This window comes from Dryobates pubescens, chromosome 7, assembly GCF_014839835.1.
Source record: "Dryobates pubescens isolate bDryPub1 chromosome 7, bDryPub1.pri, whole genome shotgun sequence".
Taxonomy (NCBI): domain Eukaryota; kingdom Metazoa; phylum Chordata; class Aves; order Piciformes; family Picidae; genus Dryobates; species Dryobates pubescens.
Genome location: NC_071618.1, coordinates 4,594,631 through 4,619,647, shown reverse-complemented (window position 1 = coordinate 4,619,647; position 25,017 = coordinate 4,594,631). Strand labels below are relative to the sequence as shown.

Genomic DNA, 25,017 nt, shown 5'->3' with positions numbered 1-25,017 from the left:
CAGGGTAGCAGGATGGAGCTGGCAGATTTCACTGTTTCCCCAGCATGGGGCTGGGCTATGGTCTTGCAATCCTGCATGTTGAGGCAGAAATTTGGGAGCAATCCAACAGAAAGCCACTCTGTGCCTGACCTTGAGAAACACAATGGGTATAAGCCATGCAAGGGGCTTGCTGGAGCTGGAGAAATCTCAGTTGCTGGACCTACTGCCAGCCAGTGTTCTCTCTGGAGTCTACCGGACCTAATGTACGTTTTTTAGGGTAAGCAGATAAGATTTTGTGTGATGTTTCAAACAGTTCTGCAATTCAGTGCATGTTTGGCAACCGCTCAGAGAGCCCTGTTTCATCTGTGTAGTCTCTGAGTTTATGCTTAGTGGTTTTAAAGCCAGCGGCTTCTACATTTACCTGAAGCGTCATGGGCATGTGCAGTTGGTCTTAACACAGGGAAAAAATATCACTGCCTCAAAGCATCACTACATTTTTAGGTGTTGGATTTTTTTATTAGTATTATTATTGTATGATTTGCCTTCATCTCATCACAGTAGCTGCTGGGAGAACTGCATTGTGTTCATTAAAATGTAAGAGATGATAGCATCAGTAATGTCCACTCAAGGATATTCAGAAATACAAAGCACAAAGAATTGTGTTTAAAGATTGATCTTGGTTTCTTTTCTTCGTCCATTATTAAGCTTCATGTTTTCAAGCATTTCAACACAATAATGTTTTTTTCACTAGAGTGTAGATTAAATGCTTATGCAATCACAAAACTCCCTGGTTTTTTTAAGGAAAAATCACCAAATACAACGGTGCTTATGATAAAATACTAAGACCTGGCATAAGTTTACTAACTCGGTAGGCAGATAGGTTGGAAATAGGCCAGGGATTGCAGGAGATGACACTTGATCTTTTGCAAAGCAGCACCATGAAGATTTGAATGATCTACTAAAAAGGCCCATTTGGTCAAGAACATTGCAGCCTTGAGCAGTGTTCCCAACACGCAGAACAAGAGTATTTTCTGTTAATAAGGTTTTTACAGAATCTCCCATCCACACTGGCCTGGTCGTTAGCCTTAGGACAGAGGCACTCCAGACTGTTTTCTGCAGACTGTTCCAAGAAAACTGCAGGAGTCATATTTTCCTTCCAAACAGAAGAAAGAACATTTCTTTCCCATATGTTTTGAGTTACATACTAGTTCTTCCACTGCTTCAGAGTCCTCCCAAGTATTGACAGGTCCTGTCCCAAGTCCCAGGACAAGCATCTTTAGTTTAGGGAAAAAGTATTTTTTGCTGGCTGTGAGTCTCATTGGACTTAAAACATAGTTTGGGACATGCTTTGTCCATTGCTTCTCAGGTGGTCACATCATTAGTTTGGTCGACAGCATTAATAAATACTTTAAATTTATATTCTCCATAGAAAATAGCTTCAAATAGTCTTTTTTATTCTTCCACCTTTTCCTCCGTGCTTGGCTACTGCTGATATTTTTTTTGCAACTTCTGGCTGACCCTGTTAGATAAGAAATGGTGTCTTTTGGTCTGTCCATCCTCCTCCCTTCATTAACTGACAGTACTTTGCTGCCCTCACTACAGAATTAGTGAACCTTATTGCTCTTGTGATAAGCACAGTGAGAAGATTAGCTCAGCAATGCTATTTGATCATGGCCACTACCTTTCTACAGAGGGCAGAGGGATAAAAAATATTTCCTTGCAAACTCCTCATCCTTTTTCTATTCCACTGCCCTCAGTATATTTTTAGGATAAACCTGGAAGTATATATAGCCAGTCTGCAAGTCAGATCTAGCAGGAAGGTAGATGGAGACTCTCTGTAGTACATCTCAGTGTGTCTTTTTACCACAGACTGAGTTCATCTGAATCATTCTTTCTTTCACTGCTGTCTCCTGGGACTACTCTTTTGCTTCAAAACAGTTTTTTTCTGAATTTGTGAGCTGTTTTCGACTTGTTTTCACTCCCTTAGTTTACCATTCACATCTAGAAAGCATACATGCTCTTTAAGAAAAAACACAATCCCAGACCCAACAACACCCCCCCACCCACCCAGCAAAACAGCCCGAAAACTCCACAAAGACAAGTAAATGCAAAATCTTTAACATCTAACATTTTGCAGTTTGATTTTAGCACCTATCTTCCTACATATTATTGCTGCGAGATATTGTGTTGCCTTTAATATTTGGCTTTCGCAGGGACCGTGGGGTTCGGTCGTTGGGCTGATTGGTTGGTGATGGTCTGTATTGTGTGGGGCACTGGGAGAGAAAGGTGAGGCGCCAGCAGGTCTAAAGACTGGCCAGGTTAAAAGTGCAGGTTTTGTCTCAGTCCTGGTGGAGAGGGGTGGGAGCGTGCTGGGGAATATATGAATATGTACGTTTTAATATATGAATATGTATGTTTGCCGTCTATATAAGTTCAACTCGTGTTGTTAGGGTGTGCCTCTAGCAAACTCGCTCCGTGCCCAGCGCTGTGTTGCCTTTATTGTATAATAAACTGGTTATAAATTTCAGCAGTGAGTTCGTTTCTCACATTGGGGGTGAATGGTGCCACATGCAGCTGGCGGCCAGTCACCAGTGACGTCCCCCAGGGATCAGTGCTGGGCCCCATCCTCTTTAACATCTTCATTGATGATATGGATGAGGGGGTTGAGTCAGTCATCAGCAAGTTTGCAGATGACACCAAGTTGGGAATAGATGTTAGTCAGTTAGAGGGTAGAAAGGCTCTGCAGAGGGACCTCGACCGACTGGACAGATGGGCAGAGTCTAATGGGATGGCATTTAACAAGTCCAAGTGCCAGGTGCTGCACTTTGGCCACGGCAACCCCATGCAGAGCTACAGACTGGGGTCAGAGTGGCTGGAGAGCTGCCAAACAGAGAGGGACCTGGGGGTGATGATTGACACCCGCCTAAACATGAGCCAGCAGTGTGCCCAGGTGGCCAAGAGGGCCAATGGCATCCTGGCCTGTATTAGGAATAGTGTGGCCAGCAGGAGCAGGGAGGTCATTGTGCCCCTGGACTCTGCATTGGTTAGGCCACACCTTGAGTACTGTGTCCAGTTCTGGGCCCCTCAGTTTAAGAAGGACATCGAGACACTTGAACGTGTCCAGAGAAGGGCAACAAGGCTGGGGAGATGCCTTGAGCACAAGCCCTGTGAGGAGAGGCTGAGGGAGCTGGGATTGTTTAGCCTGGAGAAGAGAAGGATCAGAGGTGACCTCATTGCCCTCTACAACTACCTGAAAGGTGGTTGTAACCAGGAAGGGGTTGGTCTCTTCTCCCAGGCAACCAGCACCAGAACAAGAGGACACAGTCTCAAGCTGTGCCAGGGGAGGTTTAGACTCGAGGTGAGGAAGAAGTTCTTCACTGAGCGAGTCATTCGTCATTGGAATGGGCTGCCCAGGGAGGTGGTGGAGTCGCCGTCCCTGGAGGTGTTCAAGGGGAGATTGGATGTGGCACTTGGTGCCATGGTCTAGTCGTGAGGTCTGTTGGGACAGGTTGGACTTGATGATCCTTGGGGTCTCTTCCAACCTTGGTTATACTGTGATACTGTGATACTGTGATTGCTGTACACATTTCTGTTCTTTCCCCAGAATTCTGGCCTTACGCATGGAATGGGTTCCATCCATATAATAAACAGAATGCTACCTGACCTTGTGCTACATCATGCTGTCAGTGACCATGCACTATGTATGGTGATTAAGCTCGCTCTTGAAGAGTGCCCCACAACAATGCCAGCCCTCCCGCCACAGCTGCTGTCATTTCCCCATGTGGTAGGTTGAAAGGGCGATCCTTCCCACCACAGTCAAAAAATGAGACTCAAACAGATTGCAAAAAGTTGTGGAAAGTTTAAGTAGAAAAGCAGTGAATATTTTACAGAGAACCACAAGCACAGTGACAAAAGAGACCCCAAAACATATCCAAAGCATTCCATCCCCACCTGAGTGTACACCCAAAACCCCCAGGGCTCTTTCTTCCCCCCCCACCTCCTCCATTGTTAGGCAAATCTCAGCTGGCCAGATCTAAGATTGCCCTTCCCCCCGGCCTTGGGCCTAGCCAGGCCCATGAGGCCCCAGGATAGCTCCCCCCATTTCCAGACAGCGGTGAGGGAAGAAAGAGGAAGTGCAGGACCCCGCAGGTGGCTTTTGTAGGGAGCAGGACATGATGGGGTGAAATACACAGCTTCCTGTGTACACCCACTGGGCTGGACCCTTCGGGACACCGGAGGTGTGCCTCTGGTGCAGTGTGAGCTGGGTGCCCCTGCTGTGTTCACTTCCTGTGTCCAGCAGTCCAGCCCAGAGGGGTGGACACAGGAAACTGTGTATTTCTTACCGTAACTCTTTGCACCACTATAAGATCCAGTGTGGGGTCTGGCATTTCCTCTTTCTTCCTCCTCCTTCAGCCGGTAACTGGGGGAGATGTCTGGCTAGGCCCAAGGCCACGGAGGGATGGGCAGTCTCAGGCCTGGCCAGCTGAGACTAGCCTAGCGGGGGGCAGGGGGGAAGAAGGAGCCCTGGGGGTCTTGGATGTACCCTCAGGTGGGGATGGGATGCTCTTGGGTCTGTTTTGGGATCTTTCTTTGTCACTGCACTTTGGGTTTTCTGTAACATTCACTGCTTTCTATTTAAACTTTCATCACTGTTGCAATCCATTTGTCTGAGTGTTTATTGCTGCCTGTGGTGGGGAGAGGGGGCTGCCTCAACACAGCACAGTCTCATGTGGCCACAGCAGGGGGGCACCCAGCCTGAACCACCACACCCCATCTTATCAGGCCCCCAACAAAATCCTCATCATGAGAACAGTATTTGTCCCTCATGCTTTGCTGCAGTGCTGTACTGGGGACAGAGTGTCATCATATCAGCGACTGCAAGACCAGGGGAAGTTGTGAGGAGTTTCTTGAGAGCCCAACCACCTTCAAAAGAGGCATGGACAGCAGATCAAGAGAGAGGATTCTTCTATTCCACTTTGCTCTGTTGAGACTTCCCCTGGAGTACTGTGTCCAGCTCTGGGGCCCTCAACACAAGAAGGACATGAACCTGCTGGAGTGGGTCAAAATGAAGGCCACAAAAATGATCAGAGGGCTGGAGCACTTCTCCTATGAAGACAGGCTGAGGGAACTGGGGTTGTTCAGCCTGGAGAAGGCTCTGGGGAGGCCTGTAGTGGCCTTTCAGTACCTGAACAAAGGGAGCCTACAGGAAAGCTGGAGAGGGACTATTTACAAAGCCATGTGTGGTGGTTTTAGGCTATGCCTTTAAAATTTAGTTACAGATTTTGAGCAGAAAAGAAGAAAAATATAAATAAATCACTACTGGGTGTAAAAAGGAAAACAAAAGATTATTCTAAACAAATTCATTGGGTAAATACATGGAATAAGAGGAGCTCTACCATAACAATTCTTCCCTTTTCCTTCTCTTCTGATCTCGGCTATGTTTGCTTTGCTCAGGAGAGACAGCACGCTTATCAGCTGGCTTTGGCTAAGCCTAACCCATTGCTTCTCTCTCCACTCCTTTCTCTCTTGGGACAGGGGGTGGGGGGGCAGTGGAATGGCTTCCTGGGAGGGGGAGCGTTGACCAGGTGGTTTTCATGTTGTTGGCAAATTGTAAATACCTGTATAAGATTGTAAATACTGCATATTTGGTATATATTCATTGAATTCCATTGTAGAGTTTAGATTTTGCTTGTAAATATAGCTTCATTTGCTTCTAAAATGTTGGGGGGGAAACTTCAACCCACCACATTGCCAAAAAAATTGGCACCCAACGTGGGGCAAATGCTTGATTGATTAATTCCTGATCAGGTTAAAGAAACAAAATTAAGCCATTTTGGGTTTTGTGGCATTTGATAATATTCTGCCCTGATGGTATGTGGCTCTGATGTCAGATAAGCTGGGAAGATGTTTGGCATATAAAATGTTTCTTTGGTTTAAATACGAGCTAAAAATACTGTATGGTCACTGCTTGGGGTTTCTTTGGCTTCAAAAATCTTCCTGTGGAAATATATGAATTCAGCATTCCTGTAGCTGAGAGCTATGTGAACAGCTGGGATTCCAAAGTGATTTATTTGCTATGTGTGATTCTGTTATTGGTAATAATTTATGTGTTCTTGTTAATGGCACTGCTCTGAGAGTGACATGCAGTGAATAGGTGCTCTATTTTTAGATGCAGCAGATGCAGATGTAGGACAGGGCATTCTAACTCAAATGCAGAAATTTCTACTGATGATGAAGACACAGAAAGAGGACAAACATAGGGAAACAGGCAGGCAGGAGTTAATGGTAAAGCAGCCCTGAGTGAGCACAGCAGCAGTTCTGGTGTACAACGGCAGCAGCAGCGACTGTGGCTTCACCAGCAGCCATTAACAAGGCAAAATCACTTCCGCCTTCATCATCAGGAGCGGGAGTTAGTTCTGCAGCAGCCACTGTGTCCCAAAGTCCACCCACTGTGTCCCAAAGTCCACCCACTGTTGCTGTTTCCTCGCAAACCCCTTCTGCTTCTGCAAAGTCTGCTATAAATTTGAACACAGCTCCAGTTAAATAAATTGCAGCTTTGGATAAAAGGGGCAGATGCAAGGCAGATAGAGAGGCAGAAGAACAGCAAGGAACAGCCAGATCCCTCTGCTGGTGAGGGACCTTCTGTTAAAAAGGATCCTTCTGAAGATGGAGAAAAAGTTTTCCTTAAAGATATAGCCGAATTATTGAAACCACCAGTGGATAGTGGAGATGTAGGACAGGATACAGGTTCTGGTATATCAGGAGCTAACGGAGGTCCTATGGAGAGTAGCAGCAAGATTATGGGGACAGCACCTTTAAGAGGATGTAATTGATGAGGAGGAAGATGACATCCAGACAGCTAACGCACCCAGGCAGGAAATTAGGCATGTGAGAAAGGATTATATTAGAGGAGAGAATGAGCCAATTCTGACCTGGTTAGGCTGATGTTATGATACAGGTGCACCAGCTTTAGTAGTGGGGGACAAGTCCACATCTCAGCTTGGTACCCTCTCAAAAGATAGTGGAATAGAGAGGCATCTAGGCAGGTGTCTTGGTAAGGTTTCACTGTGGACACACCTATTATTGGCAGCTCTTATGAGGTACCCTTCCATAGATGACGTTCCATGGAACTCTAAGCCTTGGAACACCATGGATGAGGGAATTAAGAGCTTGAGAGAGTTTGCTGTGAGAGAAGTGATGTATGGAGACCATGGTACTCTGAATCCTGATGAAATTCCTGTGGGAACAAGCCTTGCCAAAAAGCTCATCAAGCTGGCTTGTCCTAATTATGCTACCATTCTGGCAAGCAGAATTGTGGCAAGAAATTACGGGGGAATGCCTCCTGCTGTTGGCCATTTCACTGACCAAATGACACAGTTGGAGGATAGTCTCACACGTGCTTCTTTGGTTTCAGCCATTGAAACTCTGTCTGGTGAGATAAAGAATTGCGTGAAAGAGCTGAAGAAGGAACTTAAAGCCTCCATATCCAAATTGGCACAGGGAGATTGTAGTGGGTTAACACCCATTCTGAAAACAGGGTGGAGGGCTTGCGAGTGCTTTGCCCTCCCTGCAGGGCATTTCCCCTCTGGGAAACTGAGTCTGTTCCACTCCCCACTCCCTGCCAAGGCAGGCAGCGATTTCTTTCCACAGGTCAGTGGCCCAAACAGGCTTCCCTTCTCTCTGCCACCTGTTCCTCCTCCATTCCTTCAGCCACCCCCACAAGGCATTGGCTACCATCCAGGAGTCAGTATAGAGGTAAAGCACTGGCTAGTTCTCTTGTTCTGCTACATCCAGTGCCAGCTGGACAGTTTTTACCTCTGCGTACCAACTGGATTTGCCTTCTCCATCCCTTGCTTCCACCACTTGCCTTGTCGGGCTCCAGACAGCTGCCTTCCATCTCCACTTGCTTCCTACAAGCCATCAGGACTTAGAGCATAGAGGCATAGCCCTTCTCCTTGTCAGGGAGATCGTTGTATGGGGGAGCCTCCTCAGCACAGGTCACTGTCTGCTCTGGTGGCATTCCCAAGTCAGCACCCTCTGGCCGAGGTGGAGATCACTTCCACTATACCAAGGCATTCAAAGCTCCCCATCTGAGCTTAGCTGAGTTATCAGGGCCATCCACTTACTCCAGGTGGCATCTGTGGCATGATGTGGGGTTGAGCCTCTCCCTTTGAACATCCAGGTGAGGACTGGAAGCCTTGGAGCTAGAAATAGAGGTGACTCAGTCCCAATTACCTCATAGGCAGCCCAGACACCCTCACTAGGCAGCTAGGATTTCCTTCTCTGTTGCAGTGTAGTTGGCCTTCGGAGCCTTTGTACCCCTTACTCCAGAAACCTAGGGGCCTGCCCCGGTTTCACCAGGAGCCTTCTGCCACAAGCTCCATGTAGGACCATTCTCACCGGCCGCAGTGTACAGCACATTCTTGATCTCTGCTCCAGTTTGAACAGGTCCCAGAGCCATAGCCTGGACCACCTCTCGTTTGATCTGGTCAAATGCTACCTGATGCTCAGGTCCCCACACAAAATAATTTTTCTTCCTTGTTACATGGAAGAGAGGTTTCACAATTTGACTCTACCCAGGAATATGCATTTTCTGGAAACCCACAAGCCTCAAAAAGGACTGTGTCTCTTTCTTGTTCGTGGGTTGCACCATAGTGGCTACCCTGTTCACCTCCTGAGGGATGTGGCGACTGCCATCCTGCCATTGAACACCCAGGAACTGAATCTCCCTGGCAGGCCCTTTGACCTTGCTTCTCTTTATGGCAAAGCCAGTCCCCAACAGGATATCGATTATCCTCTTACCCTTCTGGTAAACTTCCTCTGCTGTCTCACCCCATAAAATTATGTCATCAATGAACTGCAAATGCTCAGGGGCTCCACCTTTCTCTAAGGCAGTCTGGATCACCTCATGGCAGATGGTTGAACTATAGACCCAGCCCTGAGGCAACCGATTCCATTGGTACTGTACTCCCCTCCAGGTGAGAGCAAACTGTGGCCTGCATTCTTCTGCAATGGGAATGGAGAAAAAGGTATAAGCAATGTCAGTTGTGGCATACCACTTGGCTGCCTTCAATTCCAGCTCGTACTGGAGCTCCAACGTGTCTGGCATGGCAGTGCTGATCGGAGGAGTCACTTCATTCAGGCCACGGTAGTCCACAGTCAATCTCCATTCCCCATTTGCCTTCCACACTGGCCATATTGGGCTGATGAAGGGTGAGCAAGCCTTGCTGATCACCATCTGGCTCTCCAGTCATTGAATCAGTTGGTGTATGGGATGCAGAGAGTCTCTGTTGGTCCTGTATTGGTCCTGTACATGGCCCAATGTACTGTGTGAGAGGCAATAGGTAACTTCAAATCCTGCACCTTGTGGCTGCCCACTATGGAGGGGTCATCCGACAGCTTGGGCATGGTGGACAGCTGTTCTTTGCCTGCAGTCTCTACAGTTGCTACCCCAAATGCCCACTTGTGCCCCCTAGGGTCCTTGAAACATCCCTCCCACAGAAAAGTCAATGCCAGGAATGCAAGGTGCAGCTGGACCAGTCACTATGTTGTGCTTTCGCCATTCATTCCCATGGTCAGACTTATCTCAGCTTGCAGTACAGTCAGGTCTTGTGAGCCCCCTGTGACTCCCTGAATGCTTATGGGCTCAGCCCCTTTGTAGCTCAATGGTATCAGGGTGCATTGGGCCCCTGTGTCCACCAAAGCACGGTACTTCAGGGCTTCTGAAGTGCCAGGCCATTTCACATACACATCCCTAGTACACTCTGTTGTCCCTGGCCTCCACCTGGCTGGAGGTAGGGCACCTCTAATGCTGGCAGTGATGCCCACACTTGTCACAGGGTCCTGTGTTACTAGGGGAAGGGTCTCTTGAGCAAGAGGGGCCACTGCGGGAAACTGGGGCAGCCCTTCTCCTGGATGAGTTCTCCCCGTTGTGGCTACTTGCAGTTCCTGCACTCTGTTCCAGAGGGCAGAGGTGGGTTGGCCATGCCACGTGTCCATGTCCTCTCCGTGGCCACAGAGGATCCTCCACAGAGACCCCCTTGATATCCCCCAATTGGCTTGGGGTGATCTCCTAGGGGAAGGTCACCTGCTCCTGATTGTGACTCGAAAGAGAAAGAGTTTCCAGTGGGGTCCTGAGCAACAAGCAGCCTTTGACCAGACAAAGCATGAAGAAGTCCAAGCAATGAGTCTGGGACCTGTCCAAACTGGTCCAGACATTAAGAACATTTTGTAGCCGGCTGTGAGTGACAATGGTCCAAGCTGGTGCTTGTGGCAAAGAGCTCCATGTGAGGCATGTGGACATCCTCTTGGTTTCTGGAGTTGAGGCTACAGAGGCTCAGAGGCAAATTATACTCCAACAGAGAAAGAGATTCTAGCTGCCTATGAAGGAGTAAAAGCTGCTTCTGAAGTAATTGGAACTGAGTCACAGCTTCTTCTAGCTCCTAGATTGCTAATTTTGAATTGGATGTTCAAAGGTAAAGGTTCCACACCACATCATGCCACAGATGCCACATGATCCAAGTGGATGGCTCTGATAACACAGAGAGCTTGAATGGGGAATCTTGAAAGACCTGGTCTGGTGGAGGTGATTACAGGTTGGCCTGAAGGTACCAACTGTACTAAGCATCCAGAAGAGAGAGTAACTCGTGCTGAGGAAGCTCCTCCTTACAATGACCTTTCTGATGATGAAAAGAAATATGCTTTGTTCACAGACGGTTCCTGTCGTCTCGTCGGGAACAAGCGAAGGTGGAAAGTCTGCAGTGTGGAGTCCAACACGCCGAGTTGCAGAGGCGAAAGGATGGAGAAGGAGAATCCAGTCAGTTTGCAGAGGTAAAAGCTGTCCAGCTAGCTCTCGACGTAGCTGAATGTGAGAGATGGCCAAAGCTTTATCTCTACACCGACTCATGGATGGCAGCCAATGCTCTATGGGGTTGGTTAAAGGACTGGAAAAGAATGGTTGGCAGAGAAAGGGAAAGCCTGTTTGGGCTGCTGATCTGTGGCAGGACATTGCCGATCGAATCGAGAGAATTCCAGTGAAGGTGAGACACACTGATCACTCACATTCCTAAGTGCAAAGCTACTGAGGAACAGCAACACAACCACCAGGCAGATCTAGCTGCAAGAGTTTCTCAAGTAGACAAGGACTCTGATTTTGATCCTGACTTGGAAACACCGAGGTGAGATGTTCTTAGCTTGGTGGATTCACGATTTGTCAGGACATCAAGGCAGAGATGTAACCTACCAACGGGCTCGTGACAGATCTGTAGGAGAAGGCTATGTTAAATAAATAATAATAAAAAAAAATATAGGCACCTCTGGAAAAAAGAAGAAATTGAAGAGAAAGTGAATCCGCAGAACTGCGAAGCAGGAGGTGAGCAGTTGGGATAATCATAAGGGGGCTGGACCCTCTTTTTTGGCAAGCACATAAAAGAAGGGAGAGCAATATTCGGAGTCTTAATCAGATCTTGAATAAAATGCTACAGCTCTCTTCAAAATATTTTAATTGCAGACAAAAGGGACCTTTTCAGTGAAAAGTATGACTTGGGAGGAGATACCTGTCCTAGAAGCTTTTCACAAACTCTTTAAAGAACACGAGAAATCTATCAGTACCTCTGCTTTTCAGCAGATGCTCTTCTTAACTAACTGCTGAGCTCCACTCCTCTTTCACAAAACACCCGGTGTATAATGCAGGAATCTCGCATAAGATCAGAACGGAGTTTTGGGACTATGTAAGAAGGAGACTAAGATCAGAGAAATTAAAGCAATGCCTACTTTGGAGAAGAAATTGAAAAGCACTGATTTCCAGAAACTTTTGTGTACCATAATGCATCAACATCCAGCAGTATGGAGCGGGGAAGAAGCAATGGTGTCTGCTCTAGCTATCTCGAGTTTCAGAGCCGCTCACAGCCGGAGGACAAGTGGTGCCTCAGCAGGAGGCTCAAAAACATCAATTAAGCTATCACCTCCCCTTGGTACTTGCTTGTTGTCTTCAGGTGAGAATTTTACAGCTTCTAGCAAACTTATGACATTTTTCAAGCCTCCTAATGAACACTGCAAGCCAATCCCATGGGACTCTCTGTGCCAGCCAAGAAATCCTACAGTTTAACTGAGAGCTACTTGACAAGGCAGCTGCTCTGAATTTGGCAACGTTCCCCCCGCCTTTTCCCATCCCTTCCTCCCTGCTCTGTAGCTGCAGTGGTTTTGCTGAGCCTGTAAGTTCCCCCCTTCCCCTGCCTTCTCTTTCTGATAACTCTCCTTTCTCTCCAAAAGCTGTGTCCTGATATAAAATAACAGTGCTAAGTTTTGTGTTATTTCTGATTGTAAGGCACTTTAGCAATTTGTTATTTCGATGTTTTTAGAAGTTAAGTTTCAATAGTAAGCCTAATGAGTACTTATATTAGGTATTTAGTGATTATAATAAGATATAAGTGATAATGGGTAAGTTTAAGTAGAATAAGTTATTCTAGCAGTTCATAGGTTAAGTTGAGGTTTTTTTCTCTCTTTGGTTCGAAACTTTTTTCTTTTTCTGTGTGCCACAGCATTTCAGAAGAGCTCTATGTAACATAGGAGAGGGTTGTAGGTAAATAGCTTTTCATTTAAAAAAAACATGCTTTAGTTAATGGAACATCTCTTGTGTTTCTTTTTAGACATTGATTTGATAGTTTAATTTTAACATAGTTCTTTAAGTGGTTTAGGGATTTTTGGTATAAGTTAAGAGTTTGATGGAGGGATATTATGGAATGGTTTCTTTGGTCTTTTCTTTGTATTCATAATAGATTTAAGGATTATATATATATATATAAAAGGTGTGTGTGTGTAATACATATTTTATAACCTACGGCTTTAGTGATAGCAGCAAGGAAAAGCCCACCTATGTCACGACCTGGAACATCAATTTTGCAACTCAGTGCTGCAATCATCTCAGCAGAAGACAGCACAAGGACAGCACAAGTATCAAGAAGATGGGACAAGCAGCATTTCCCATGAAACTGAAACTCAGCAGACCTCCCTAGCACTGATGGCAATGACTGTCATGATAATCTGAGATCAAAAGCATCAATCAGAAGCTGGCTACCCAAAAATGTACCACAAAACATCTGAATTAGGACTGAAGATTGTGGTTGCTTAGTTTTTTGTGATTTAGGGAATATATTCACATGGATTTATATGTTAAATCATGAGTCTGTCATAATTAAGTAATAATTTTAAATAGTTAAAGGGAAAGTCAAAATTAATTATAGCACAAAAGACATTTTCATTTTAGGTTATAAAAAAAAAACAAAAAAGAGGGAATTCAGGTATTATGTCACAAAGAAGAATCGTTAAAGCATGTTATGTTCTCAAATTTTCATGTTATCTGTGGTTTTAAGTGTGATTTAACAATTTATGGAGGACATGAAAAATTGGAAGGTTTTAGTTGGGAGAAATTCAAAAGAAAAAAGAAACAACATTAGGACAAAGTTACGATCAATAGGACTCAGTACCTTTCCTTAGCAAAAACAGAGCATCGAGAGATCAGTATGTTAGGATGAGTAAATATGGATTATTGTGTTATGTTCAGTTTTACATTGGGCAGAACCATGAATAGTGCTTACCAAAACGAGAATGTGGTAGAGTGATATAATCAATCTGCCAGGCTTCACCATACTTGTACTTGGACCTTCTGTCACCATACCACAAGGGCTTAATTTGCTTTGCCTGCTTAATAGCAGCACCAATGTCACAGTCATGGATGACTTGCATGATAGCATCCATGGAAACGTCTATGGATCTGCGTTGTAGTATGGGTGTTAGGTGTTTGGTCACCCTGAGCACAGCTTCCAGGACAAGATATTAGCAGGCAAAGACATTTATTATGTTATACAGCAAAGTTATATAGTCTATCCGAAGGCACGTGTCACATCTTAACGGGTTATTTTCTCTGGCATGCACGTAATTAAGGCATACAATAGGCTAAAATAACAAAACAGTATTTTAACACATCCAACCAAATTCTGCCACATTTCTTCCTTCAGTTACAAGATGTTTACATTCTTTTCTAAGTCAGAGACTAAGCATAGCCTTCTCCTACATCTCCCCCTTTTTCTAATCGAACCACACTTTTGATCGACCTCTCTAACATTCTCTGCATACATAGAAGCAAGCAAGGTAAAACTAACTACATAGCAATAGCAAAAGCAAAAGTTCTGTAACGTAGCTGTGTCTAACAGACTGATGTAACCCATAAAAGATACAATACTCAGAGCTGTACCAATTAGCTCATTCTAACACAACTGGCATAATATATGGTTAAAGATACCAAGACTTCCAGCTCAAGCATACATTCCTTTCCGCTTATCTTACAAGATCAAAATACAAACAGAAAGTTTCATCCTACAGTTTTGAACTTACTTCTTAGTTGCCTGATCTCTTAAAGGAGAACTTAGATCTTACTAGTTCCAATTCTTACATTTCCCTTTTCTTATTAATAAAGAAGATTTGATTAACCATACCAGTTCGAGCCTGAACACATTGTACACAGGAATTAAAATACAAAGACCTACAAATACAGCAAACCCAATCCTCAGCACTGTCTTTTACAATCTGCTTCAAAAGTATGAATGTTACCCCTTTGCCTTTTTCTAAGATGGTCAAAAATCGTAGAATTGTTTAATGTCAGCAAGATTCTCCCTTGATCTGTGAGGGTAGGGCTGCCCAGGCTTCATCTCCACAGATAAGGAAAATACCTGCAGGCAGACAGCAAGAGTGAAAAGGATCCTTCACTGGGTCAGAGGTGACATCCTGGATATTCATGAAACATGAAAACAGACATTACTATGGTAGACTGGAGGGTTGGATACTTATGCAGTTCCACATGCAACTGCACACAACACCATTCTTGGTCTGGAGAGACAGATCCTGTGGGGACACGGAACTCCAGAGAGGATTGAGTCAGACAATGGAACTCATTTCAAAAACAATCTCATGAAGAACTGGGCCAAAGAGCACAGCATTGAGTGGATATTCCACATTCCCTACTATTCACCAGCTGCTACAATGCTACAAAGGTTTGCTGAAGACCACACTGAAAGCCATGGGGGAGTGGATCTTTGAAAAACTGGGAGAAACATCTAGCACAAGCAACCTGGCTGGTAAATAGTAGAGGTTCAGTGGACCTGCACACTCAGATCTGCTACAAAAGGTAGAAGGTGATATAGTTCCTGTTGTTAGAGAAAAGAATCTGTCAGGTAAAACTGTTTGGGTATTTTCTCCTTCAGGAGAGGCCAAACCTGTCCAAGGGGTGGTTTCTGCTGAAGGTCGTGGTGACACTTATTGGGTAATGCAAGAGAATGGTGAAATTCAGTGTATTCCACAAAGAAAACTAACTTTGGCTGAGAGAGCTTAACTTCAGAGCGTTGTACAGCTACAAAGTCATGCCCATGAGGAATCTACAGTGCACAAACCCTAAGAACCCGGAGAGCCCTGAGTCACCTGAGAGTCCCTGTTCCTTTTCTTTGCCTCATCTGCAGAGAGACAAACTGTTTTCTGTTTTCTTGTTTCCTGGTTTTGGGACTACTGAATAATCTACATCTGAGATAGCCAGAATGGACAATGAACTTTATTTACTCATTATTGTAGATATTGTTTTAGATTAGATGCCAGATTAGCAGCCAATGAAATTGTTTAGAAGAGGTGGATAGCACTAGGTCAAGAGGCAATGGTTTTAAACAGGGGAAGGATAGATTTAGATTAGACATTAGGAAGAATGTCTTTACTACTGGGATGGTGGGACACTGGACCAGGTTGCCCAGAAAGGTGATGGAGGCTCCAAGCCTGCAAACTTTCAAGGTTAGGCTTGATGGGGCTTTAACAACCTGATCTGGTTGGGGATATCCCTTTTCACTGGAGAGGGGGTGGATTAGATGCCTTCTAGAGGTCCCTTCCAACCAGTGCATTCTATGATTCTATGATTTAGACACCTTCATCACAGATGTAGGAATATGCCTCCCCATAGCACCTGCAGTCCTAAATTCTTTCACAGAACAGTGCACAGGAGCCTCTTCCTTCAAAGAGCATCACCAGAGAAGCCAGTCTATACAACACACAGCTGAGTCCAGCATAAATTGGAGCATGACTTGGAAACCTGGCTGTGCTTCATAAAGCCACTGCTTTACCCTTAATAGCTTAAGTCAATATGTTTGGTTCCTACCACCAATATGGGGAAGTCTCTCTGCCCCCTGCTACTTCATTTTCTTCCTTACTGGCATTGGCTCTAGTACTTTTTAGAGGAAGCACAACTTTTCTAACAAAGAGATCTTCAGGACTGGTGAATTCTGATGTCTCAGGCAGGTGGTTTGCAAGAGCTGGGGCAAAGTAAGACGGCAGTGGGACAGTATGACCAGAAGTGGGAATAGAGTGAAAATGATGAAACAGAACTTCTCCTTTTTGCTGGAGGACGGTATTATGTCTACTGCACCCTAAGGAATAGCCAGGGGTCCAGCTTATGTGGTGTTCAGTATTCACTGTTCCCAGAGCAGGTCATCACAGAGAGGCTGATCTGAATCCACACTGATCCCATTCTGCCTGAGCACCCTGGTCAGATTGCACACTCCTGTTTCATGTTTAAGGCTCTGGCCGTGCCTCAAACTGGTTCCTGCAGGCCAAATGGGTGTCTTCATGACCTTCTGTGGGTGACTAGGATGCTTATTAAATTTATGCATGTTCCAGAGTGGATCTCTGCCTGTGCAGGGAAGGGTACTAGCAGAACTAGTTTGTTTTCTGAGGAGCAAAAGACTTGAGACAGTGACAGGTTAGCTCTACCTAAGGTTTCTTTCCCTGTGCCTCAGGCTCCTCAGCTTTTGCAGCCTTCAGCAATGCATGACAGCCTGGGAAGCAGAGCAAGCCCTGTGCATCTCCAGTGCCACCTCCCCAGCAGGGACCTGCAGGAATACAGTGCATGTCTACCAAGCATGTGTTTTAATGTATTTTTTTCCGCAAATGGGGTGCATTTTCACGAGGAAGGAAGTGGAGCACATTCCAGCCACCCCTTGCTCAGTTTGAAGTTCCTGTTTAAAAGCACAGGACCTGGAACATCTCTTGAAGCCTGCCAGGCACTTTTAGCATCAACTTGCTTTCCTTTGCCTGCCTTCCCAGGCAGGTAGGAATCACATGGACTGAAATTTCCAGCAGTACCACTAGCCTGCCTGAGGCAGGTTCCCAGCACACAAAATGCCTGCCCAAATGGTTGAAATGCAGCAAAGTCATCCACAGCAGAGGGCAGGTGATTGCTCTGTCCTCAGGTCGAACACAAGTCTTTGGGAACCTTAATAACAGACAGCACATCCCAGCTCCAAGAAGATTCTCAGGTTATCAGAGCAGAAACCTCACTTGTCTTGCTGACATTATCATGTGTGACCTTATGCCTCTCTTGATCTGCTTTGTGGCTGCTTTATATCTGTGCTCTCCAGTTTCTCCAATGCCCTGCCTAAGCCCTGTCTGTGAACTAGCCTCTCTTCATCTGCTGGTGGATTACCTTTCTGATTTATGGTCTGATTTGTTTCCGGGAGAATGCACTTTCTGCAGCCTTTCTGTGCTACTGCTGAGTAAGAGATCATGACATCTTTAATCTTGCAGCACAAAGCCCCACTGCCCCTGGCTGTGCTGGGATGCCAGCAGCTTCAAAGGGCGGGAGCCAATTTGACAGGACAATGGTTGCAGGGTATGGAAACCTGAGCTTTTGTTCTCTTGTTGTGATCATTTGGGTGTCTGTCCTGCAAATATTCATGCACGCAGATTTGTAATCATAAGAGCCCTAAGGAATCTCATTCATCTCAGAAAGATTAAATCCCAGTCTGCTGCTGGTAGATCTCACAGAATGTTGTCTTACAGAAGTGTGGCTCCCCTGGAAAGGCAGCTATTTGTTCCCCAACTCTTTGATCTCCTGGGGTTTTGTTTAGTGGGTGGTAGAGGGGAATGATGCTGGGCTCTGACCAGACCATCACAGGGTCTGAGCCATCTCATGGCCGAGCCCATTAAGTCTGTCTGTGCTGCTAGGGCTGCGCAACTTCTGAGCTCAGCTGGTTCTCCATTACCAAAGCAGAAGAACCTGCCTGTTTCTTCTTTTTTTTTTTTTTAAATGCAGACAGGCTCCTGAAATCCCTGCTAGCTCCTCTAAGCATCAGCAGAATTGCTTCTACACCCTGGAGACCTTGCCATAAAGGAAGGCTGTGGCACAGAGGTGCAAATACACTGCCCTCCATCTCCAGCATGTTGTTTCCTTTCCATCAAAGCTGCCCTGGTGAGCAAGACAGCCCTGTTTGGGGCCAGATCACTCAGTTTTGGTCTAGACCAGAGGCACACTTCAACCAAAAAGCTAATCTTCTTCAGAATTAGGAATCTAGAGGCTGTAATCCTCAAGCAAGCAATTTAACTGCTTACTTCTACCAAAACAGCACAAAAGGCTTTCTCCTCCTCCTTTCTCAAGATCTGCCATTAATGTGGAGAACTCTGTGCAACTCCTGCAAGACTGCAGTGATTTTTATTTTAAGAACATATTCCTGTTTGAATGTCTCTTCACACCCTGCAATGCAGGTGTAGAGTACTCTTACTAAGCAAAGAGTGATTACCACTTAATGGCCACAACAGAAAACTGCTTTTACCTGGTAATTATCAGTAATAATGCAGTGGCTGTAAGTCTAATACACAACAGTTGAACATTATTTGGAGATGGGAAGGACCTGACCACTGCACTTTCAGAGTGATGCTCTGGTAACACTGTTCTCTTTCTCTCCCATATGTGCCCAGGTTGGTGTTTAGCCATACAGGTATAACTAAACATGCAGACAAACCTTTTAGGACTTCTTGGACCTTACAGAAATTGCACAAACACAGTAACAACTGTAGAATAGATTAGGAGAGGCCACATGCTGGCATTAGGTTGTGTATTTTCACTCAGGTAACAAGGGAGTTAGGAACACCTTTGTTAAGATGGTAATTTACATGATCGTTCTTTGTGTTGATTACTGCAGGTTCAGGGACAGCATGCAACATGCAAAGTAACTTTGTTGTCGGTAATTACTGGTTAATCAGGGATGTTGAAAACGAAGAAGGATAGAATAGTTTAAGTTGGAAAAGACCTCTAAGCTCACCAACCATCCAACCACTAACCAAGCCATGCCAAGTCCACCAATAGACCATGTCCCAAAGTACCACATATACATGACTTTTAAATACCTCCAGGGATGGTGACTCAACCACTCCTGTGAGCCACAGGGAAGAGGAGATAGAAGGCTTGCTGGCTGGGGTTTTTTTTGTGGGTGTTTTTTGTGTGTGTGTGTGTGGGTTGTTTGTTTGTTGGGGTTTTTTGTTTTGTTTTTTAGTAAAGAGAAAACTAGGGGAGCAGAGAAAAATCATACTTTGAAGCATGCAGTACTGGACATAGGGACACTCTTTTCAGAGGCCTAGTCTGCCCTGCCCAAGTTTTAGGCACCTGGACAAGAAGCATTTTGGTCCTGTTGATTTAAATGCAACACTTGTCATTGGATTTAGCAATGTTAGCATTTCACCCTTGATGAATTCATATGAAATTTTTACCATGGGCTTTGAGTTGGCCATTTAATGAGAAATAGTGTTACACTGTTAACAAAAAAACCAACCAAACAAACAAATAAAAACCCAAACTGGAACAAAAAAACCCAACCAGACCCAAAACCCCAAAACAAAACCAAGCAACAAAACCCAAACAAACAAACCCAAACAAAGACCAATAAAAACACAAACAAATTAAAAATAAAAATGAAAAAAAACCCACCAGTGTAACTAAATTGCTGAATCATTACAAAGCCACTAAGCATATTTATGGAAAACCTTTTCCATAGAACTAATCTTAGATGACTTCTTATTTTATACTTAGAATAAGCCATACTGAAAAGTTTAGAGAGGAAGGAGGGAAATACACAGAGAAAAGAAGAGATAAATACATAGCAGGGCAAGGACTTCTTGTCAGAAGAAGGAGCATATGGTGTGAGGTGTACGTTTTAGTAAAGAGGGCAAGCCCCTCAAAGGCCCACAACTGTCACCATTCCTGTATAGTCTCAGTGTGTGAGACAATCAATCAGTGTCCCCTAGCATGGAGAAATCCCACTGCCCAAGGCACAGACTCATTTCCCCACCAGTGCACAGACAATCCCAGACTAGGTTGAAAAGAAGAAACAAAATAAACCAAAGGTTGACAGAATACCCTCGCTGTGGTTTCATTAGGGACAAAGCCCACCTGTTCTTGTTTCATTAGAGGTTTTTCTCCCGTACATCTCCAGTTTACACTTAAACATCACAAAATAAGCTCTCATGCACAGAGAACTACACTCTGCTATGTAAATAAGCAGTACAATCCAGAAAACATTCAAAGATCCAAGCACATTTTCTGCATCACAATATACTGGGAAATCTATCTGCCTTTTCCCTTCACAGACAACGTGAGCAGCTTCAGGATTAAATTAGCCAAAATTATCTGAGGCAGAGCTTGTGACAAGAACAATTACACTTACAAAACATGTATATTTTATTTACTAATATCTGATTCTGTGCAGGTAGTGGAGCAGCCTTCCTCCTGGAGGCTTATAACCTAATTGTGTGTTTAATGGGCTCAGAGTTTGACTTCTGAGGGAAATCATGAGATGTGGAAGCTATAAGACACTCTTCTTGGACAACACTGAAATGACTTCAAAAGGGCTGCTTTGGTCTATGTGGGTCTTCCTTAATGAAGGGTAGGTTTGAAGAGGGTGGTGGTTCTTGCTAAAAACTCTCTGTCACAAGTACTTTTTTTTTGATCCTGAAACATGAGTTTATGTAAGGATGTCAAAGGATCTGATTTACACAGGTGGTCAGCCCAGAACGATGTCTTCTAGCCTTAACATCAATGCATCTCTCTTGGATATGAAAGGAAGGCAAACACAGGTGGTAACGGAGACTTTGTACTTTTACAAATGACCTATGAAACTGATTGCTCTGAATTTATCCTAAAATGTCAGCCAAAGTCAACTTTCCTTCAACCTAACTGTTACTGTTTTCTCATTAAGGCAGCGGCTTCAGGCAATACCTTGAAAGGCACAATAGCTGTGATGACAATGCTATGAGGAGCAGAGGGGCTGCAGGTGAGGAGCAAAGCAGGCAAAGGGTGGCAGCAAAACAGATTAGAAAGACCAAGAGGCAAAAGTGGGACCTGATTCTGCAAGGCCTTGACAAATCACATTTAATCTCAGAAGTTAAAGACTTGTGCTTGTGCCTCCTGCTGAGGATGAAGGCCATGTGGTGAATGGTATGAATATTTTCTGTGAACAGAGCCTTGACAAAGCACAGTAACAAAGGTGTGCATTTTCCTGTTGATACACTGAGATCTAAGCATTAGGCCAGCTGACTGCCATGAGGACAGACTGACATAAGGGCTTATCCTTCCTATAACTGCAAATCCAGGTTTGATCCACGTTCTGTTAACTGTTTGGTTCCAAAGGCATCTTTTCCCAGTAACCACACTTGGTGATCAACATTTTCAGAGTCCATTGGCACAGGCATTAGGCATCCCATCTGTGTCTATCACTGGAGAACTTCTCATCTCTATATATCCCCATTAGGATATTCTCATCTCTGTATATCCCCATTAGGATTCACAGAGAATGAAACCATATTAAAAAAGCCCACACTGAGTATGAGATGTCTACGTAATAGCTGAATGGATTTATTACAGTGTCAGTGTGCTGCAACATCCAAAATGAACATTCAGGAGAGAAGCTCCAGAAAATATCACACCCTACATAATTTCTTTCAGACAACCCTTCTGTACATTGAGTCTTGCCTATAGTAAGTCAAGCCAAACACAGCATGCAAACATCTCTGTATTTCAGCCTGTGCCAAAGAAATATTTTTTTCCCCTGTTGTTTTTTTAATCTCAGATGTTTCTCATTGAATCTTCTTGAAGCATAGGTCCTTCTATTGGTACCTTAAAATTCTGCATGTGCACATGAAGAGTGTGCAATGGTCAAACGTGCAGATGAGTGAATAGATCCCTGCACACTATGTTTTTTTTAAACAGTGTCTGTCTATCCCCATTTAACCATATCACAGTTGTCCCATTGTTATTAGGCATTTGTTTGAGGTCAAGAATATAGCCTGCCCTAAAACAATACCTTGGCAGATCTTGACAAGAGTCCAGTTCAAAGAGTTTAGGAAAAATCCATGCTTGATTCAACTGCATGCCTCCAAACGACAAACTTAAAGTGGGCTGCCTTGCCCCAGGGCCCCTTGTCCCAGGTCCCTTTGCCCAGCCTGCCAGCACAGCATTTTCTTGCACACAGCCTGCATTAGTTAGGGATGTGGTGAATTGTCATTTCTGACCATTTTAATCAGTCCCACGGGATGGATGCTACTGTGGCTGGCTGAGACACGTGTGCCCTGGGGGCACGTCGGCTACAACTGCATTGCGGCTTCAGCAAACTACACCTTCTGCAGATCCAACTGAAGTCCTCAGCTTATCTGGACTATCAGGTGCAAAAAGCAGTCTTGGAGTGGGACAATCTAACCTATACCAAACTGATTATCAGATCTGAGGATTAAAAGCATGCTGTGGCTGTTGTGTTCAGCTTGCTTTCAAGAATGACAGTGAAGCTGAGCTACTCAATTGTCAAGCTTGCTGTTGTTAAAAATACCTGCCCTTTCTTCCCCAAACATGGCATTCTTAATTGCACCCATAAATTACTTCTTCAGTCCTCTTGTGTAGCAGCATGAAAGGCAAGTTTTGAAATGGAATGTGACATACCTACAAAAGTACATAAGCCATAATGCATCTGTGCTACGCATGGCAGCTTTTATTAAAGCAGTAATTTTCAGTTGTTTCCTCATTGGTCAGGTGCAATAAAAGGAAATATTAGGAAACAAACAATAACATTACTAGAGACTTTGACAAAAATCCCTCTGTGTGCACCCACTTCTAATACTTTTAGCTGCTGGCTCCACTACAGGGGGTGCACTCACACTCCCATGCACACAACCCCCACACATGCAAACATGCACAGACACACATAGGGCATCCTTCCATCAAGGAAAATATCCTACATGAGGCTGCAGATCACTGAAGGGTAAGACATTTCTTTACAATACCCCACAATTGTTGTCAGGGCAAGAATAAGATGCCACAGTACTTTTTTTCCTAAAGAATGCTGGTATAGTTTCGATATTCCTCCCCTTCCTCCAGCAATCAAATATTTTATCAATTTACCTTTAAAATAATATGCATCCTGTCTCCTTCCCAAATGCTTGGCCAGAAGAAATTACCTTTCCTGCCACAGCACAAGTTTCTCTTTATTTCAGCCTGTTTTGTCTCCTGCAAGCAGGGTAAGAAGCAACCAAGGCTGCAAGCGCAGGAGCCACGGGACTGCTGGGGATGCTGGGCGTGAATGGCGCATTTATTCCTCCTCTCCCAGATCCCGGTCTCTTGGCTGTAGGCATCTGCTGAATGTTCCTTGGACCAAGCGTAGAGAATCACATTTCTGCTTAATCAGGCCGGCTGCCTGGATAAAGATGATTGCAAGCAGATGTACCCATGCTCTCATGTGAAAGGAATTTGGGCTGTTGTGTCAGCTCCATGATGAGCGACCATCTCCAAGGAGTGTTTTAGTGCTCTTTAATTTCTTACAGGTGCTGGAAGCCAGTATGCACTGGTGCAGCAGATCTGAGACCCAGCATCCAAGAGGTGCATGGAGGGATGGCACACCTAGGGTCAGCAGGAGGGCCAGAGGGAAAAAGCATGGCCAGCAGGCTCACCTTGCTGCAGGAAACCAGGCTCCATTTTGTAAATGACAAATGCCAGCTGTGCTCAAAATCCTCACAATCCTGCAACAGCAAAACTATGTTTTACTCCAGACACAGTGGGTTTTACCTCTTGTTGGTTTGGGTTGGAAGGCACCTTTGAAGGTTATCTAGTCCAACACCCCTGCAATGATCAGAGACATCTTCAACTAGAGCAGTTTGCTCAGAGCCCCATTCAATCTCACCTTAAATGTTTCCAGGGACGGAGCATTTACCACCTGTCTGACCAACTTGTTCCAGTGTTGTAAAAACTTTCTTCTTTATATCTAATATAAATCTACCCTCTTTTGTTTTAAACCCATTACTCCTTGTCCTATCTTGACAGGCCCTGCTAAAAGACTGTCCCCTACTCAACAGCCACTTGATGCCCTTCCAGTGTTTTGTCCTGCAAGACATTTAACATTGCTCTGTTCCGCTCAGAGGTCTTGTTCCTTGTGACTCATTTCCCTTTGAAGGGCTGCCAGCCAAAGAAATTCATGAGAGAAATCCAGTCTTTGGGAGGCCTTTGGGTTGAGAGGGAGACAAATCTGCCTCTGGTATCTTACTGGTGTCTAACAGCGATGAGAACAAAACAAGGACTCCAGAGGCTTGATTGCTTTTTGTCATCTTGCTGACTTCCATCTTTGCAGCAGAAAGATAGTACACATCCCTGTGTGTCCCTAGGCACTTCATGCAGGTTTCTGTCTTCATGCACTTTGCTAGGTATTTAGCAACTGAAGTATCTGTTGAGGGATTGCCCTCGCAGTACCTTATGGCAGCATGCAAAAGACACCCACCTGTGTGGCCCCAGAGCTGGGGCTTCATACAGTTCTCCTCTCTTGTATACATCCACGTCATAGTGCTCCATCCCTTATTGTGAGGCACCGCAGAGCAGGGGATGATGAGGTCATCCAGCCCTTTGCAAACAGGCCCTCACAGACAACTGGTTACACTGATGTGGTGGAAGGCCCCACATGGGGGAGCTTCACCCATCCAGCTGCTGCATCCCACAGCACTGTCCCCTAGCCAGAAGAGCCTGATGGTGACTTAGAGTGCTACTGCCTGGAAGGTGGTGGGACAGCTTGTCAGGGGCAGCTACATGGGAAAGACACTGAAGCAAAGCTCTTGAACAAGAACAATCCCAGCATGTGGCCTGATCCAGTCTCCTTATACAAGCTTCATTTCCCAGCCTCAACATTTGGCACATGGCTAGTACAGCAA

General features: G+C 45.0%; 1 protein-coding gene across 1 annotated transcript in view; it reads right to left on the bottom strand.

Annotated features, from left to right (window-relative positions):
- Nucleotides 1-23,431, bottom strand: part of ECRG4 (ECRG4 augurin precursor) — a 32,868-nt gene extending 9,437 nt beyond the window's left edge. Inside the window, exon 1 of the mRNA XM_054162984.1 lies at nt 23,228-23,431. Within this exon, the coding sequence (XP_054018959.1) occupies nt 23,228-23,245 (18 nt within the window). The 5' untranslated portion in view covers nt 23,246-23,431. The remainder of the gene's footprint in view (nt 1-23,227) is intronic.
- Nucleotides 23,432-25,017: the final 1,586 nt, after the last annotated feature.